We start from the raw sequence: 19,025 nt of genomic DNA on the forward strand, positions 1-19,025 counted from the left end.
AAGATTGAGAAACATGATTTCAGATTTGGAGAGTTTATTTGTTCAACAATTTTCAACAAAATTGTCTTCCTTGTTCTTAACCGTGAATAAACTATCGTACAAAGTGTAGGTCAATTTGCAATATCAGATCGTCTATGACTTTCAGGCCTCCTTGCTTAGAGTGGCCCACAAGTGGCAAGCCATGGCTCCACCGTCACTAACCATCGCCCGGGGAACAACAGACAGTAGGTCTAGAATCGATTCTTTTGACGAAAGACGACGGTAGGATGGTGTGCTGAATGCAGTTCCGAATGCAGCCAACCGTCTCAGGGTCAGTTCCTCTTCTATATCGGCTTCCAGCGCTTCCAATCGCTCGACAAGCAGTTCATAGTTGCCGCGTCCACAATGAAAGTAGTCATTCATATCTTCTCGCACATCGTCGACGAGCGGTTTCATCCAACCCATTTGCCAACGTGTTCGTGCTTCGTCGGAAAGACAACGGACTTTTCGGAACTTTTTCTCGAGCTCATCTTTGCCGCGTGCCGCAGACTCGCGTGTCGGAACTTTGGTTAGTTGGAGTAGGTTTTGAATGATGTACTTGGCTTCACGGAATGCGGCCGGGACAATGCGTGCTAAAAGTAGCCACCCATTAAGGTAATCAAATAGCTTTGGGGCCTCCAGTTGCATGGAAAGTAGTTTGGACCGTTCACCATCGCACGAGATCGAGGGAACGCCCTGGTAGGTCAGTGGCAAGCATAATCGGTAGTGGTCGGAGGTCCTCATGGAGGATGTCTTGGGGTAGATGGATACGATTGCATGGTGCGAGTAACATCGAACATAGTCGCCATCTTTTCCTAACCGCGTTACTCGATAGCAGTTATGAATGGTGGAATCAGATCTCCACGATTTACTGTCGTGTTTCTGATCAGTTTCTTCATTCAAAGCAATCATAGTAGAACGTGCTGAATCCGTACTCTTCTCAGCAAAGGTGAACCAATTGTATGGCATGTTGAAGATATCGAAAACGGACCCCATTCTGCCGGCACCCGAAGAAGTAACACTCTGTTGTGTGTAGTGTACATCCATTGGAAAGCCCTCCAATCGTAGTGCTAATGGCTGATTAGATACCTTCGCGAACACCGGCTTAACGACACGATTTGAGAAGCCTGTCGTTGTGACGGCCGTGGAGAGAATTTGCAGGAACACCGAAAAGCCAGGCACTGGACTTTTATCATAGCTCTCAGCCATTCGTAGCGATACGATGAACGTGTAGAACACTATTGGTAATATTCCGCGTTGCAGATTAGCTATAGCCAGTGCATTCGTCCTGAGAATAAAACCGACGTTACTTAATTTCGATGACCAATCGCCTTTCATGAGCCGATGTGCACGGATGAATATTTCCGTGTCTGCGAACCGGTCCAGTGAGGTTCTTATCTTTGCACCAAAGCGCCTTACAGTGTTGGGTACGTTGCGAACAACGGTTAGTATGCTGGTGACGCTCACGAACGCATCGAACATACTGTAGTATAGGCCCGGATCACTAAAGTCCCACTTGGTAACATCGAATTGACCTCCCATCTTGACAACCGCGAACAAGTACGCGAACGTGAGGCTCATCCCAATTTTGGCGGTGACAAACAGTGCCCGACCGAGGACACTTGTGATGGACTTAAACGTATTGTATAGTGAGTTTGGGTTCCTTATGACGAACGCTGACATCGCAACGCCTCCCAACAGTGCATTCCACGTAGCAGGACTCGTAAAATCAAAGTCGGCTGGATTCCAACTTCCGTTAGCGGCGGCCATTGTGAAGTAGGCCAGGGTAATGCCCGAGCAAACCATGATACTGATCGAGGTAGCCAACGACAGGCCTAGCCCGACAAAATATGCCACCGACGATGCAATGTTATACGGAATTGACAAACCTGATAGGGCACCACCGATTAGCCCAAGCCAGAGTCCCGTGGATTTCCAGTCCCACTTCAAAGGATTCCACGATCGAGCAACTGACGATGCACCGATGTAAGCGCCGATCAAAGCCATTACAATGCATGCTATAGCGAATGCAAATTCGCCATCCGGATCCACGAGCGAAACAGGCGAGTTCCCGGCGTACACGTACGGACTGGCGTACTGCTCCTTGGGATCCATCTGATAGAACCTCCCAATGTCAGGGTCGTAGAGTCGGGCTCGGTAATTGTACAGCCCGATCTCTGGCTCCCATTCCTGACCGGTGTATAGGTACGATATCTGTCCATCGAAGTCCGTCCCATATTGCCGGAATATCTGACCATAAGGAAGATAGTCATAAGCAGCTACAACCTCACCGTCCTTGATGACCACCCGTACCGATCCTTCATGATCGGTAATAACGTTGTATAGCTGATCATCACGCAGGAATCCTATCAATTGCTGATCCTTGTAGATGTAACTTGTTACTCGCGCATCTGGTGGCTGATCATTTTCGAGGTAGGTCATTTCCATGGTTACCAGCACGACACCGTTGCCATCACGAATGTAATACTTCTCGTGCTTAACGGATCCATCAGCATCCAGAACTTGTTTAAACGTACGCTCTCCCCGGACATCGTACTGGAACTCCAGCCTGCGCCCATCAAGCATCTCGATCTTCGAAACACGATGCAAAATACGATCGTACTCGATTTTCTTAATACCTTTGTGTTCCGCCTTCACTACCGCTCCATCGCTGTTGTGCTCCATCTCGAACGATTGTTCTTTACGCTGATCACGATCGAGACTCAGGCGATGCACTTTGGTGATCTGGTTGGTGCCTTCACGGTACTCCATACGGTAACGTGTGGATCCGGTGTAAAACATTCGATGATTTCCGTTCGCATCGATCTCGTACGATTGAACATCTCCAGCCGACCGACCGAGAGCCGTAGCGAAATGGTGTGTCAACACACGTACAATGTCTGGAATTTGATGTGAGAAGCTCCTCAGGACACTCACGAATTCTTCTTGTAAGGTCGACAATGGCCCTTGCGGATTGTTTCCTAGCACACGGTTGTGATTCAATGTCTTTTTCACACTTTCACATCTGGCGATCACCACGTGAGATCCTTCGATCCATCTTTGGCATTTATCCATAAAATCCTTCTCACTCAACGCCTTCCTATCGACGATCGCTTTCGATAGCATAGTCTCCAGGTGTTTGTTGAAACGATGCCGTTGAACGAACGTCTTAAACATCGACTTGCTTCCCTGCCGACCATGGCAAAGGCCTGGATTGGTACAGTCTGTACTCAGAAAATCACTTGCTGTCAATGCATCCCAAATTTTCTTCGAATTAGGCTCATCGATTGACTGGATCTCTCGTGCAAAGCTTCTGTGCGTCAGAGGGGTCAGCTTCAATTCGTCTTTGCCGTGAAAGTACTTGGCTTTCATCATCTGATCATGATCGTCATAGTCGTATCGATGGCCGTATTCATGCGGGAAACTCTTGCTACTTAAAACTCCGGTGAGATGATTCATAGGAATGCGATCCCCACAGACGAAGGGCAGGTCGTCGTTCCACTCGCCGTAAAACGTTTTACTGACCAGATTGTTGTTCTTATCGATGTATCCCATTCGTTGAAGTGCCTCGAAACAAACTGTTGCTTGTTTGAGATTAGTCCGATCGTTGAGGAAATATTCCGGGAAGATACCGTTTCGAAGGGCACTTGCCGATTGTTGCCAATGTGCCGTGAAAAATGTCCTCGAGATCAGACCCTCGTATATTGGTGTATACGAATCTTGGCCGTAAGAGTCCGTTTCAAGGTAGCTGATCGTCTCGCTAAGGTATTTATCGTCAATTTGCACCAGAAAACCTGGCTCATTGTAGGTGAAGTTCCGCTGGAAGGAGTGTTCCGTCCCTGGTTGCATGGTCGTCGTCTCCAGCATTCCATCTGCGTTGTACGTAAACTCAAACACAGGATCTTTGTTGGCCGTCATCCGGATTGAAGTAACTTCGCCATGTCCATTGTAGTCGTAAATATACTTCATTGACCCCTGACCGAAACTGACCGGATACTTTACCGACCGCAGCATATCGTTTTCCCACTCGAAATCGATGGAGTACGTCGTGTTGATCGTATTCACTATGAATAACTTTTTCAACAGCAACTCCCGCTCACCAAAGATTAAATACTCCGTCATTTGATCGTCGTCGATGTATCTGGTGGCAAGCTGCGAGCGGTAGCGCGTTGCCGGCAGCTTATCCTGCTCCCCGTAGAGCGTTTCAATCGAGTTGCGCGATTCCGGTACCGTGCCATTTTCCGCAATTTGCTTGCATTGGTCGTACGTAAGATTTACAACAGCCTCTCGGGCTACTTTTCCATTGGAGCTGTACAAAAAGTGTATTGCTCGGTCGAGCGTTTCATTTTGGTCCTTATGTAGAGTGAACCGCAGTGCACCATGACGGTCGTAGAGGTAGTTGAAGATACCACCGTCCGGAGTTCTTTTGCGAATCATGCGCTGCTGTTCATCGTAGTCGTACTTCACTTCCCAGAGTTTTTGCAGCGCCTTTTGGTGATCTGTAAAATTTCGTGAAAAGTATGGCGTGCTGAGTTCCGCCAAAGATCGGGCTGTTGAATGATACAATGGCGGCAGTTCTTGAAGAAGCTTTGCTGCGGCGCTGTAACGGTAGGTAGTTAACCGATCCTCGAAGTTGCCAACCTTCGAGTATTTGGCCACCTTATTCCCTAGGCTGTCCTCCACGGTTAGACGAAGTGCGCCTCCCGGATGTTCGCCAACCTTGTGGTAATACCCGTCTGTTGTCGGGAAAATGTTGTCTAACCACTCACTCGGCGGCCTGTTGGAGTATCGCCTCTTATACTTTCCACCCACTCCGTACTCTTTCCCGGGAAGGCCTTGCAGGTGCTTGCTGTCCGTCGGATCATTTCCATAAATTGTACGCGTGTACGGAAACCCCTTGCATGCGGGATGTAAGTCTGCCACAATTCCGCTTATTATCTCCGTTTTATTGTCCATATTGGCGATAAAGTTTTCGTAGAAGCCAAAGAAATGCGATACATTGGGTTCGACCCGCACTTTGGTCCATTTCGTTTGCATAACTGGTCGTTCTACTTGATCGTACCAGATCTCCCGTACACGCACCGTATCAGCATCTTCGTACACCACTAGCTGCACAGGATGGCCGGAAAAGGTGTGATAGGTGATTTTGGTGCGTGGCTCGTACATCTCGAGAAACTCAGCCATCGCAAACGAGCCGTTGGTGTGTAGTTGAAATATATGATCATTCGGGGCAGAGCTCGTAAAAACAGTTTCACGGAGCAAAACACCATCCAGCCAAATGGATGCCCTTGTTTCAGTAAAGACAATTAGAATCTCTCCATGCAGTGGAGGCAATGGGCAATTGAACGGCTTATTGTTGATACAGTACAATGGGAGCCTTTTACCACGCCAATCGAAAGACAGCCTCACTTCTTGTTTCTTTAACTCGTACAGAAAACGAATTCCTACAGTTTTGTACGATTTCTTGAACGATTTCGATATGGTAGATTCTTCGGTTCCGGTGTAAGAAACAAACCCCTTTTCCACAGTCCAGCCGGGACCGGCCATGTGCCATGGTTCCCTTTGAAAATCATCCAGGCTGCCGTAACGCGGTTTCATCTCCACAGAGCATGGCCTGCGGCGTGACTGGCGGGTGTACATAATCTTCGACTCCATCGAAAACTCCAGAACTTCGCCTTGCTCCGAGAACATGATCGATTTTTTTCCTTGTGGATTGTAGAAACAGCACCGCAGGAGACCGTTCCCATTCAGCACCGCCCGTACCTCGCCCGTGATGTGTTTGTAAATGTTGATCGCCAACGGCAGGGATAGTGGAGAAAATCGGATATGATCGACCTCGATAACCACCAGAGTGTCAGTTGGTGCAACGGCTATGAGGAAGTTGAGTTTTGTTGCCGGAGGGAAGTGTGATGCGTCGACGATTGTTTCGAGGTAGTTCCAGCGCCCAATGCTATGTTTAATCTGTGCCGCACTTGATGTCATTACATTAGTGTTTTCCATATTTTCGGCGAACCTCCTAACGTTTACCGTTAGGACGCCGCGAGTTTCATTTGCCTGCAATGCCAAAGAGGCTGCCGGCACCCGTATCCAGCAGGATACGACAAATGTAGTATTAGGTTCCGCAGGCATAAACACGCCGGTCAGGGTTTGATTTTTTCCCGTCAGCCGCAGATACCGATTCTCGGACTCCAAGCGTACAACGGACTCGTTAAAGATCCATCGTGTCTTCGAGCCAAAGTGATTGTTCTCGTACTGCTCGAAACCGTAGTACGAAACCATTTCATCTGCCAGTCTGTACGGCCCCAAGTCTAGCACCTGCAGGCGATAACCCCTATCCATGATCGTCCGATCGTGGTTGCGCAATTTCGACCCGCTGTCCTCCGTTTCTGACTGCTGTTCTTTTGTGTGCTGCTCGCGTAACTTCGTGTCGATCACTTCGCGACCGTCGGCAGCAAACGCTTTCCGTATGGTGTCACCTGTCGCTAGATCGATGCTCTGTTCGTACCAACCGAAACGGGTCCTGTTACCACCGGGCACTATTTGCAATTTTTGGAAAATAAATCCATTCGCCGCCAGCTGCAGATCCTTCGCATTATACTGGAACTCTGTTATCAGTGGCCGCTCGTTCGGCGACGTGAGCGTTTGCTTTTCGAGCACAGTAACGTTACCGGTGATGAAGTATTTAACCGAACGGAAGAGCATGTACGATCTACCGCGGGTCGCTAGTTCTCGTGCCGTTGTGATAAGGACAAGCTGGTTACTGGCACGATGCATCGTTTCGTTCACTGCGAAAGTGACCGTTTGTTGGGTATCAAAGAAAAACACCTTCAAGCGTCCTCCGGGACGTTGTGCTTGTGCGTAGTACGGTAGCACGAGTTGGATCTCTTTCGGGCTGGTGGTTCCCATATCGAAGACCGTCGTATTGTGTGCACTGGAAACGATCTTGAAGTTGTCATACTTGTGCTGCTTCACCAGCCTGTATGCAGCAGACAGTTGCTTGTCTACTTTGTACAAACGCTGGGTTTCATCGCTGATTCGTTTCTTAGGCCAACTATATCCATCATTGGTTATCTGGTGACCAGCGACGAGCACGCCTTCCTGATTCGTCAGCATGCCGAACTGCGAAAGATCCATGGCAAACACAACGGATTCCTTAACCTTTTTGTAGATGCGAACGTACTCTTGCTTGATGAGTGTCACCGTTTTGTTCCAAAGCTCGGCCCACTCCCGGTAGTGCATTGTCGATCGGCTTTGCTGTACTTCGTTGCTGTACCTGTTGAATTCGTCCCGGTGCGGACCGGTTGAGTTGCGTACCCGTAGATGATACTTACCGCCGTGCCATTGATAACCCAGAATGAACTCATCATTGTCTTGCGTGCGCACGGTGTACTTAAAATCACGCATGTTCGCCATTTCTACCTTTGTCGTGTAGTAATACTGCACCAGCGGTGCGTGTGCCTTTAAATCGATCACTACAAATCGGACCCACATTTCGAGCAACGGTTTGGTAAACTTTGGAGCTTTCAGAACGATTGCATGGCGGTAGCTACCCAACATGTCTGCCACCAGACTCTTGCGGATCGAATCTGCCAGTTGTTCGTTGATGTCAAACGAACTGATGAAATTGTCGATAGCAGCAAAGGCATCCCAGTTAATACTGGCAGGTACTTCGAGCCAGTTTCCACCGTCGCGCAGTAAAAATATACGGAGCTCACCATCGTAGGTAGCGTAACCGTGAGAGAATGCATGAATCACAAAATTTTTGGGAAGCTTCGTACGTACGATGGCATCCTGATACGCACCAGTCTCGTTAACGGACAACACGTGCAATTGTTTGGTGTCTGATATAAGGACAAACCTATTCCCTGTCACTACCATGCCCTCCAGAGGATTGTTCTCATAGTACTGCCGTTGTACCCATCTCTGATCGGAGTACTGTATGACCGTCACGACCTTATGCGTACTATACACCACGTTGACCACCACCAGACACTCAATTGCGTGTACGATGTGATTTTTGAAGTTTGGCTCGACGATCACGCTAATGGTTTGATTCATCTTCGGTTCATGCAGCGCACCCACAGGGTCGCGTATGTGCAACTCTAGCTTTCCGCGGACATGGTTTGCATCCACGATCACCATATAGTCCGGTCCGTAGAAAATCGATGCTTCGTGATTGATGGCGAAGCGTTTTTGTAGCGCTGACGGATCGATCGGTAAATCGATGTAGTTCGGTATCCATACCGCTCCGTTTGGGAGTACCATTTTCGATAGGCGATTATCACGATCGTACTTAAAGTCGAAAAGAGGGCGATCACTTTGCGTAATTGCTCGCAGCTGTCTGTTGTCGGCAGTATAGTGGATGTGAACAAACTGTTTGTATTTGGCAGTTTTGACGGAAAATTTGTGAACGCGACCATGATCGTATACCATTTCCACCGTCGAATCATCCTGCAGCGTTATTTTGCTAAGTCGTATATCAGTTTCATTCTTTACAATTTCGTAGTCATAGCGTGCCTTACCTTGCCCGCTGTGATCGTATTCCGTAGTCAAGTACCAAATAGTATGATGCGGTACCTCCTTCGTTGAGTTAGTACCGCAAAGAGGCCACATTATGCAAACGTTTAGCATCTGATAGTTGTTAATCACACTGTATATCAGAGTGCGCTGGTCGATCGTCACATTCCATTGGTTCGTTTCCTGTTGATAATGAATCTTCATTTCGTCGTATCCTTCTATTTCAAAACCGATCTCATCATTTTGCTCTGTCTGGCCATGCAAGCGAGTTAGTATGATACGTTGGTTATCCTTAACAAGCGAATAAACATGATCCTCACTGAAAGCGCTTGTGGTGCGATCGACCATAATGGCGTCCAGCGGAAATGACCATCCGTGACCGAGCTCGTTGCTGTAGTCGATATTTTTGTATTGGAAAATCTTTCGAACATTCACGCCGAACGGGTTACGGACTTCAATCAACGGTAGTGTCAATTCTACTGTTCCGGAGTGTGGGTTTAACGGCTGCAACATGTTACTAAGATCAAGCTGATCATGTAACCATAGGGTGTAGGTGCGTTGGGCGACAAGCTCTGGTATGGATCGTTCGTTGTCTGGTCTTACATCCTCTGACATAGCTGGTTCACAAGTGTTACAATTTTGTTTTAGTATGTACTGCACCGCCGTGACAGCGCTCAATCCTTGTGATGTGTGCAAAAATACTTCAATTCGGTTGGACGATATGTTCACTTTTCGAACATGCTCCGGTAAAGCGTAGCGAATGGATTGCCCGGTTATACGTTCGTCGAAGATGTTATTCCATGCGAATCCAAACTCATTCGAATCGGCCTGTAATGCTACCAAGCCCTTTGGTCCCGACGCTAACAGCTCGTCCATCTCATCGCCCACAATGTCGATCGTTGAAATTGTCTCGATGGTGCGCTTGGTCCAGCCGCGTAGCGTGGAGAACGCCGTCGAATAGTACACTCTCTCAAAGGCGGCCATTGTCTCGTTGTAGCGATACATCATCAAACCAGTTGGTGAAAAGTGGAGCAAGTCGTTGAATTTGGTTTCGTCGATCTTGGCAAAAACAATCCGATCGTACTCCTTTGCAATTGGTGGAAACTGCAACACAGTGGCCAGCTTCACCAATTCGTGTTTTTCGTTGAAACGATACAGTTGCAACTCCGACTCGGTCCGCAAGCCAATGGATAGTTGCGCCTTGCCGTCGATGTTCTTTATCAGGGATATATGTGAAGTAGATTTACTCCACTCAGCACTCAGTCCAGGAGGCTTCTGCAAGGCTTGGAGAGACTTGCTTGGCGTACTTGGATCGAGAGACCGAAATTCCACGGACGACGAAGGCAAACGGGTCAGGATGCCGATATTCACATCCGCCGGGAATATCTTTCCCATTAGAAAGGTACTAGCCTGGTCATCGTAACCGTACGCGTCGTGGTACTGCGAAGCGGTCAACACCGGGTCCAGCTTGCGGTTCTTCCAACGATACACGAACACTCCTTCCACCGTGCGTACCACCAGCAAACCATCGTCGTACACTTCCCACGGATAGTTGGACGTCAGACACGAGGGGGCGAAGAAACCCTCCACCTTGTGCACTTCGGTCCAAGATTCATTATTCAACTCGTAGATGATCAATAAGCGATTGACTCGAGCGTAGAGTTTAGAGTCATTCTTGGATCCCTGTTTCACTTCCGTTACATCGTGAGCGTTAATTGCCTTTAGTACCTGCCCAGGTGATAATAGTTTGTAACGTGCTTTGATCACATTAGTTCCTGACCGCCTTTTCAGCATTGCTCAATTTATTCACGTCAAAACTAAATCCACTGTAGCAACCTCACTGCAGATGCTATATTCGTTGTTGTTGTAGATAGTTCAACTTAGCACAACTGTGCAGCTTGCCTTGTGTTCATCGGTTGATCTTACCAAGGAATCTGCTGTGTACTTATGGAAATAAGGTATGTTGCCAGCTTTTATAGTGAGTAAAACATTGCTGAACTGTGATGTTGATTTTATTGTTGCGGGATTGAATATAAATATCTTGACAGTAAATGTTGACTGACGATGTTTGTGCAATGTTTTAATTTAAAGAGTACAAGATGTTCGAAACAGTTACTGTTACTGTAGTGTGGTATCTTCTGTGTTTTTCAAATGTTTGGAGTTTAGTATTTATAAGGTATTAAACAATATTACTATTTAAACCCTTAAATTTTTGTAAATTATATTCGTGACACAAATTGTATAGCCAGGATACTAGTGAATTGGTTCTTGACACGATCGTTGCCAATCAAACCGAATGGACTGTGCAAATATTCGATTTCAAATAATAAACGTTATACAATGAAGACTTAGATAAATATGTGTTTTACACCTGAAACACATGTTTAAACTTTTATTATATACCCTTCTAAGAAGTCTCATATACAATTGTATCAATCAGTGATGTTTTTTACATCTGTTTCTGAGAAAACTAGTTTCTTGCATTAATTTCAAAAGGATCTTACGACCAGCCGTCCAGTTTTCTTTCGTTCATCGAAACAGTAAAGCAAGTGACAGTGCGTTTTTGCAGATCCGACACGTGGCATCGGCAGCTATGAATTCGACGTTGTATTATTACACCTTGCAGTCGGCAAGTCAGGTCCTTGTCAACATTCCACCGTCTCATATTGTGGAAATGAAGCAAGAGCCTAAACGAGGAACTCATTGTTTCGTTCGTAGATCAATAACCGCGCATTATTGATGTACGAGCTGGCGAACGGCAAGAGGTCTGACATTGTCTGACTGGTCTGACTACATTACTACGTGTTACATTGTTGTTTGGGCAATCACCTACAACCTACGATACTTCTTCGAGCGATTCTACAGTTTCGTTCCGGTCGGCTACGCCGAAATCAGAGGAACGATCCCCATACAGCCTGAAGAATTGTTACCGCGTTCACGAGGAGCAGCATCCGGATGGTTTGATTCAATGCTACGGCCATCGTACAGTTCTTTCGATTGCTCCAAAGCTCGAATCGCTAGGACCCGAACAAGAGGCACTTGACCACTTTAGATACTGTGTACCGTTGACATATGATGGCCATCCCTCAGTATCTTGTGACGGTGAATGGTCCTCACTGCTGTACACACCGCATGAAACTCCTCGGGTATTCGACTTTGTAGATAGGTGGATCCTGCTGGCCCAAATGAGATTAAACGAGAAATCAAATATGAAAAGCCTAAGAACCCACAATATCGTGACGTAATAAGCCCAAACGTACAGTTTCCAGCTCGGGTTCTACTTCAGCAAAGCAGCTTCTTGGCCACCATAAACAAATAATTAGCAAATATAGGCTCCATGTTAGATTTAAAGTATTTTTTCCTGAAAAAGAAATTAATAGGCAATTTCTAACTCGGCATAACGCTGCCCAGATGCCACGGCGTTTCCTTATTTCTAGTCATAAGCATTATTGTTTGATCTTGTTCGAGTCGAGCCGGTTTGTTGTTGTTTTGTAGTTAGTTTTAGTTTTTCAACTCTTTCATATAATTATTAATAAAATACTAAAGTAACTGGAAATAAGCAAACTGAGAAGGGAACGCATTGCAACCGACGCCACGTGTGTGTGACATCCTGATAGTTAACTTACTTTTTATCCGGCAACAACCTCCGAACGGTCTGGGTTTGCAAGAGCGCCAATGTTAATCTCAGTTGCTTACTGTAACGTTGTAGTTTTGTGGGAGGCGTTGTTGCCAACCCCTGAGTCGAGGTCTAGGCGAACAGTCTAGGGAATCGAACCCGGGCCAGCCGCGTGAAAACGACGAGCTTTACCGATTATTCTATCAACAGCGGCAACGGATAATTTAGCGCAAAAACAAATTCCTTTATGACAAGTTTGCCAACGAAGGTACGACTATCGCTCGGCGGTTGTAGTGATGGATTCTAACAATGCCTGCAATCAAGCATTTGAAACTTTACATCACTGCAAGACGAGTTCGGTGTCCGTCTTGTCAAGACAAGGTTTAAAGGTTTTGCTGCATATTAAGTCATTAAATGTGAACGGTGCGATGCTTGGATGGCTGCAGGCTGATGTTGACTTAATCGATATCACTTCTAGCTGTGCGGGAAGTACTAGTAGTATGGACAAGTAGGAGGAAAAAGTGGAAACGTTTAGAGCGAGAAATGGAAACAATGTTGAACTGATTCTTGATACAGGCGATCGTTTCCATCCAAGCCCAGCAGACTGTGCAAATAATCGATCACAAATAGCAAACATTATTCAGTGAACGTTTCAACAAATACCTGCTTCTCACCTGGATACACATATTGAAACTCACTTTATTCAACAGTATAAAAGAAAGCCTCACATACGATCGTGTCAATTAATGGTGTTTTCACATTTGTTGAAAAGTTTAGCTTATTATTTCTGAGAAAACTAGTTTCTTGCATTCATTTCAAAAGGATCTAACAACCAGCCGTCCACTTCGTTCGTTCATCAAAACAGGAAAGCAAGTGAGAGTGCGTCTTTGTAGATTCGACACGTGGCATTGCCATCGGCAGCCATGAATTCGACGTTGTATTATTACACCTTGCAGCCGGCAAGTCAGGTCCTTGTCAACATTCCACCATCTCATATTGTGGAAGTGAAGCAAGAGCCTAAACGAGGAACTCGTTGCTTCGTTCGCAACAACCGAGCATTATTGATCTACGAGCTGACGAACGGCAAGTGGTCTGAGGTGCACAAGGTGGAGAATTTCTTCGCCCCATCGTGTCTGACGTCCAACTATCCGTGGGAAGTGTACGACGATGGTTTGCTGGTGGTGCGCACGGTGGAAGGAGTGTTCGTGTATCGTTGGAAGAATGGGAAGCTGGACCCGGTGTTGACCGCTTCGCAGTACCACGACGCGTACGGTTACGATGACCAGGCTAGTACCTTTCTAATGGGAAAGATATTCCCGTCGGATGTGAATATCGGCATCCTGACCCGTTTGCCTTCGTCGTCCGTGGAATTTCGGTCTCTCGATCCAAGTACGCCAAGCAAGTCTCTCCAAGCCTTGCAGAAGCCTCCTGGACTGAGTGCTGAGTGGAGTAAATCTACTTCACATATCCCTGATAAAGAACATCGACGGCAAGGCGCAACTATCCATTGGCTTGCGGACCGAGTCGGAGTTGCAACTGTATCGTTTCAACGAGAAATACGAATTGGTGAAGCTGGCCACTGTGTTGCAGTTTCCACCAATTGCAAAGGAGTACGATCGGATTGTGTTTGCCAAGATCGACGAAACCAAATTCAACGACTTGCTCCACTTTTCACCAACTGGTTTGATGATGTATCGCTACAACGAGAAATGGCCGCTTTTGAGAGGGTGTACTATTCGACGGCGTTCTCCACGCTACGCGGCTGGACCAGGCGCACCATCGAGACAATTTCAACGATCGACATCGTTGGCGATGGGATGGATGAGCTGTTCGCCTCGGGACCGAAAGGGCTCTGTTTGTACATGCCGACCTTCAACAACGATGGCTTCGAACTGGCCAACGTTTTCGATCCCACCATTGCCGATTTATCGATACGCTACGGACTTCCGAAACTCGCTTCAAAAGGAGAAAGAAAAGATGAACACAACGTGTTGCTGTATACGGGAGAAAAATTGATCAACGTGAAAACCAAATTATACCAACCAAAACCGGACATAGTACCGTACGTTGAGTCAAGCTTAAGCAAGACAGATCATACTATTCCGCTGCTCGTTCCGCAACCAAAGTACATCCTATGGCTGCACGATCATCTCGATCTAACGACGCTGCTGCAACCTCTGAACCCACATTCAGGCACCGTCGATCTGTCAATACCCTTGATCGATATACAGAACGCATACGGTGTAAGTGTGCGGAAGATGGTTCAGTACAAAAACGTCCCCGTACGTAGGATGTCTCGGTCGTGGATGGTCTCTGCCGCTCGACTACATCACCGTCGACCGCAAAGGAAGCGGTTTCGTGCAAGATCATCAGTATGCAATCCTTAAGAACAACAATCGCATCTTATTGAAGGCTCGTCCTACGAGAGATAAAGGCTACGAACGACACTTCACGGTGGACGGTTATCCCAACGCCCAGTTCGTATACTACGAGGACAAACAGATTTGGGAAGTGATGATGGAAGACCACAAGTTTGTGTACGGCTCGTGGAAAAACCTTTCGGCCTATACCTCTGAGAAGGGGTGTGGTGCGTGGCCATTGTGTGGTAAAAAGTCCAAAACGGTACGAAGCCTGCCCTCCAAATGGTTCTTGGTACACGAGGAAAACGCAGCTGGTAACTACGCCAGTTATTATTACGATGCGCTGGAGGGTGGACTAAGTTATCGGTTGGCAAGCATACGCCTGGACAACCAGTGCTACGTGAACTTCAAGTATGCGAGCGATAATAAGCTGACCAGCTTCAAGCTCTCCACGGCGGCCTTCGAACAGAACGTGAGTTTTTTGTATGACGGGAACAATTTAAAGGAGATCAAGCAGGAGGATAAATCGCTGTTTAAATTTGAGTACGAAAACGATCGCCTTTTGAAGATCTTCTTTCCAAATGGTATGGATGTAAAGCTGGATTACAGCGTCGTAGCGATTGATCGGAAGCGCTTGGAGGAGGTGATCCCTGTAGAGAAAAATCCGTTGATCTACTATGGACCGGACTACAGTGTCATCCTGGCTACCGATGACGCAGGCGGTACCGAGCACAAGGCGATCACCATCCGTACTCTACTTGGAGGTACTGATAGTACAAAGGTAACGAAGAAGAATATACGCCTGGGGAAACCAGGTATAAAAAATCAGACCGTTTTCGCACTAGAGAATCTGCTCGTCATTGTCCTGATCTACGAAAAGTATAAAGAGGTGACGGTGCTGCAGCATACGAGCGGTGACTGGGTCATACAGAAGCAATTCGATGAGTTCCCGTTGCTCGGTACGATCGGTGCGGGCAAGCGATTTGTTGTGATGTGTGACTTCAAAATAGTTCAGGCTATATCGATACTCGAGAGCGGAACGCTCGATATCGCTACGCTACAGAATGTAAACCACGACGACTTTCTGTTGCGTGAGTTCGTGAACGGCTTCGTGACGTATGAGGAACCTTTGATGAAAGATGGTGAGCTAACAATATGGGCGAAGACCCAAAATGATCGTTGGACTAAAGTCAAAACAGTACCGAAGTTGCGTATTTTCATGGAGGTCGAACGGACGACGCGAATGTTCGAATATACAGACGAGCTCCGCTACATATTCCGCAATGGGGTGCTAGCAGATGCGCTCACAATATACCAGAATGCGGTGGTAATGCGGGCGGTCACTCTGTTGTGGCAAGTGCTAACTATAAACCTGCATATCGTGAACTTAGATTTTACGAAAACCTTGCCCGAAGTTAGTGCTACACAGGACGTCGCCATTACGGTGGCTGATTTTCGAACGTACGAGTACAACATGACCACCAAAGACGGTGACTTATTCAAGTTGCAGTACAAACACATTGGTAGTGCGATGAAGATGAGCGTGAAAAGTTCCTCCGGTCCGCTAATGAATATGCTCGAAGATCAGCGGAAAAAGGCATACAAAGAGGTCGACGACAGTGGCGCAAACCGGAATCAGAAAGAGCAACATAAAAAGGAAGTAGACAAGAGTTTGGAGGAGGAGTTGCAAAAGATCTACGGTACAGTCGTAGAGAAGGTCCAGTTCGCAATGGACTTGTCACAGTTCGGTGTGTTGACGAATCCAAACGGAATCGTCACTGGCAACACGCAGCTCACGTTCGATGGCGAGACCTGGCACCAGAAGCGCATCGATGAACGCAGCATGCGCCTTGAACAGGTCGATGAATCACTCGGCGGAGGTTTTAAGCTAGTACGTCATGGCCATCGGGATACGTTCAAGATCTACGATACGTCTCGGAACAAGATGGTGTTCGACACCGAAACTACCAACCCCAACGAATTGCAGATCGTGGCACCTCGATATGTGCAGGCACAAAACGGGGCCAGACCATTACGAGCCTATTTCTTCAAAACAGGTGAAACTGTTAGCTTCCCGCGTAACGAAAAGATTTGCCGCGCCAGTAATAGCGTCGCCCTGGTGATGGTGCGTTCCTTTGGTCCGTCCGCCAACTACGTCATATTTCGTCCGGTCGATTCATTCCTGTTGAAGGACACTACCGTTTTCAGCGGTCAAACGGTTCGTCTGGATGCCAAGGAGACGCGCGTTACAAGTTATTTGTTCGATGGAGCTGATGCGCACCTTTCAAGCGAAGGTGCCATGTTTTACCGTGTGCGGATCGCACCAGGAGGAAACACGACGCAGTACGGCTGGCATGAGCAAAAAACTGACTCCATAACTGGAAAAACAATTGAAAAGTCGTTCTCTGGTGACGGGCGTGAAGTGACGGCACGTGAAAAGAAGGACAGAGATGAGCAGGCTACAAGTGACAACGAAACAGTTATCTGGGATCGCAGTCAGCAGTTAAAGATCGTCGAGCTCGGATATTTTTCGGTAGCTGATCAAACCGTCTCTTACTACGGGTTTGAGGAGTACGAGGTGAACCGCTATGGTGCCGTAAAAGACAACTTGAGCTGGAAGTTCAACAAGAGGGAGATTTATTTGGAGGGCGAAAACCACTATCTAAAACTTCTCCAAGGTCAACCAATGAAAGGTTCTTTTAGGCCAAAAAACCCATTGAACGTATTCATCGTTTCGTGCTGGGTTCGAGTAGGAGAGGGCCAGTCGTGCGCGATACCATCGATATCCTAAAAGTAGACGTGGTCAACGAAGTAACCCGCGAACGCCACAGTTTTGCAGAGGCGAAGGTTCAGAAAGCCATCCAGAATTGGTACTACATCGAGACGATCATCGATACAATGAAATACCCACAGCAGTCGAAACTGATGATAGACATAACCTTTGAAGTGACCGCCTTATATAAAACGGTATGCATCGATCACGTTCGCTTTTCGCCGTTGGACTTTAATTTTCGAGCAAGCATCTACACGCCTGTAATGGGAGAACTTCGCGCCATGCACTTCAACAACGGTCTGCTCAAGCAAAGTCTATACAGTCCTCGTTGCAAACGGTCAATACTTTTGTCTGAAGACGGGTACGTAGTGGATCTTGCACTGCAGTCAAGAGCAGTATTCTCCGAGGCGATCGGTGCACGACAGAGCCTGGTAGAGATGAAACCGCGAAGAGGTGTGTACGATCATTTCGAAGAGTCCGAATGGAAAACGGCGAAGCCTAATGAATGGTTCTTCCGGTACGGTACGCTTAGCCACAAGAGTATTTCGGGCGAGCGCAGAAATACTGAGAGCGATCAAAGGACCTTTTAATTCGGTGGCCATCCGTTTCATGTACCATCTGAAGTCGATCGGTGGAACGCTATCGTTCAAATGGAACACCCACCACTTCGGACTCATCTGTGCCACTACAACTCACAATTGTCGTCGTCCGTCAGACATAGGCGAAGTTGTAATCTTCATTACACCGCTACGTGTGTCCGTTTGGGTCGAGGGAAGTATAATAAGTGAACGGGTTGTGTCAACCGGACAAGAAGTAGGTGCTATCGACAAGGGTGAACTACGTCTTCTACCTTCGGGACATTTTACGTTTAGCGAATTCTTTACGCTCTACGATCCTTGGGTAAAAGTGACGTATCACAACCGGATGGGTCGCCCGGTGCAGTTGATTGAGTATGACAGTCCGCGGACGGTACGCATTCGTGAGATTCTGTACGACGCAATTGAGCGGCCGAGAATTCAGACAAAGTGGACAAAGTTAATGTGTGTAAGGGATACATTCTTTGGCTTCCACGAGGAGTTTGTCACAGGTATTGCTAGGACTACTAAACGTATGACTGGACAGGTTTCGGCATTCAACCCGTCCTGCAAGGGCTATCCTTACTCTCAGACCGTCTACGCAAACGATCCAACCGAAAACAAGGAGCTACAGGGTCTGCCAGGCATAGACTACACGGTTCAAGGAAAGTACAAAAGACGTTACTCGACGAAACCAGAGATGGCCCTCTTGAGAATCCTGTTTCCTGAAGCCGATGGCTATCGGCAGAAGATTGTCGAACGTCCTGGTAGTGCGATACGCGCCACGGTCGAAGATCTCCGAGGAAATAAGGTGGCAAAGTACTGGAAAGTTGGCAATTACGAAGATCGATTGACGACATATACCTATGACTCCAACAATCATTTGATCGAGGAACTGTCTCCGCAATATCATGTGTTCGCGAAAACAAAGTCCAGTCGAGTATCGTTTCGGGAAAAGTGTATACAGCCGAGGAGATGAAACTAAAAAACCTCTGGAAGTTTGCGCATACTTACGACGGGGATAAATTGGTGACCAAACGAACACCAGACGGCGGTAGTTATGAATACATCTATAACCAGCACGGAATTCTACGATTTTCGCTACATTACGATAGAACGAACAAACTCGACCGAGTGATCCACTTCTCATACGCGGCCAACAAGAA

The 19,025-nt window shown here is 47.2% G+C and overlaps 1 protein-coding gene and 1 pseudogene across 1 annotated transcript; one reads left to right on the forward strand and one right to left on the reverse strand.

Moving 5' to 3' along the window:
* Window positions 1-36: 36 nt before the first annotated feature.
* On the reverse strand, window positions 37-10,329 carry LOC128270859 (uncharacterized). Its single transcript, XM_053008286.1, has one exon. The coding sequence runs from the start codon at window positions 10,327-10,329 to the stop codon at window positions 142-144; it is 10,188 nt and encodes a 3,395-aa protein (XP_052864246.1). The 3' UTR covers window positions 37-141.
* A 2,069-nt stretch (window positions 10,330-12,398) lies between these two features.
* Window positions 12,399-19,025, forward strand: part of LOC128270861 (uncharacterized) — a 22,961-nt pseudogene continuing 16,334 nt past the window's right edge.

Source organism: Anopheles cruzii, chromosome 3 (genome assembly GCF_943734635.1).
Source record: "Anopheles cruzii chromosome 3, idAnoCruzAS_RS32_06, whole genome shotgun sequence".
In the NCBI taxonomy this organism is placed as follows: Eukaryota; Metazoa; Arthropoda; class Insecta; order Diptera; family Culicidae; genus Anopheles; species Anopheles cruzii.

Coding starts and splice junctions, on each gene's coding strand:
- LOC128270859 (XM_053008286.1), bottom strand. CDS start 10,329: ATGCTGAAAAGGCGGTCAGGAACTAATGTGATCAAAGCACGTTACAAA.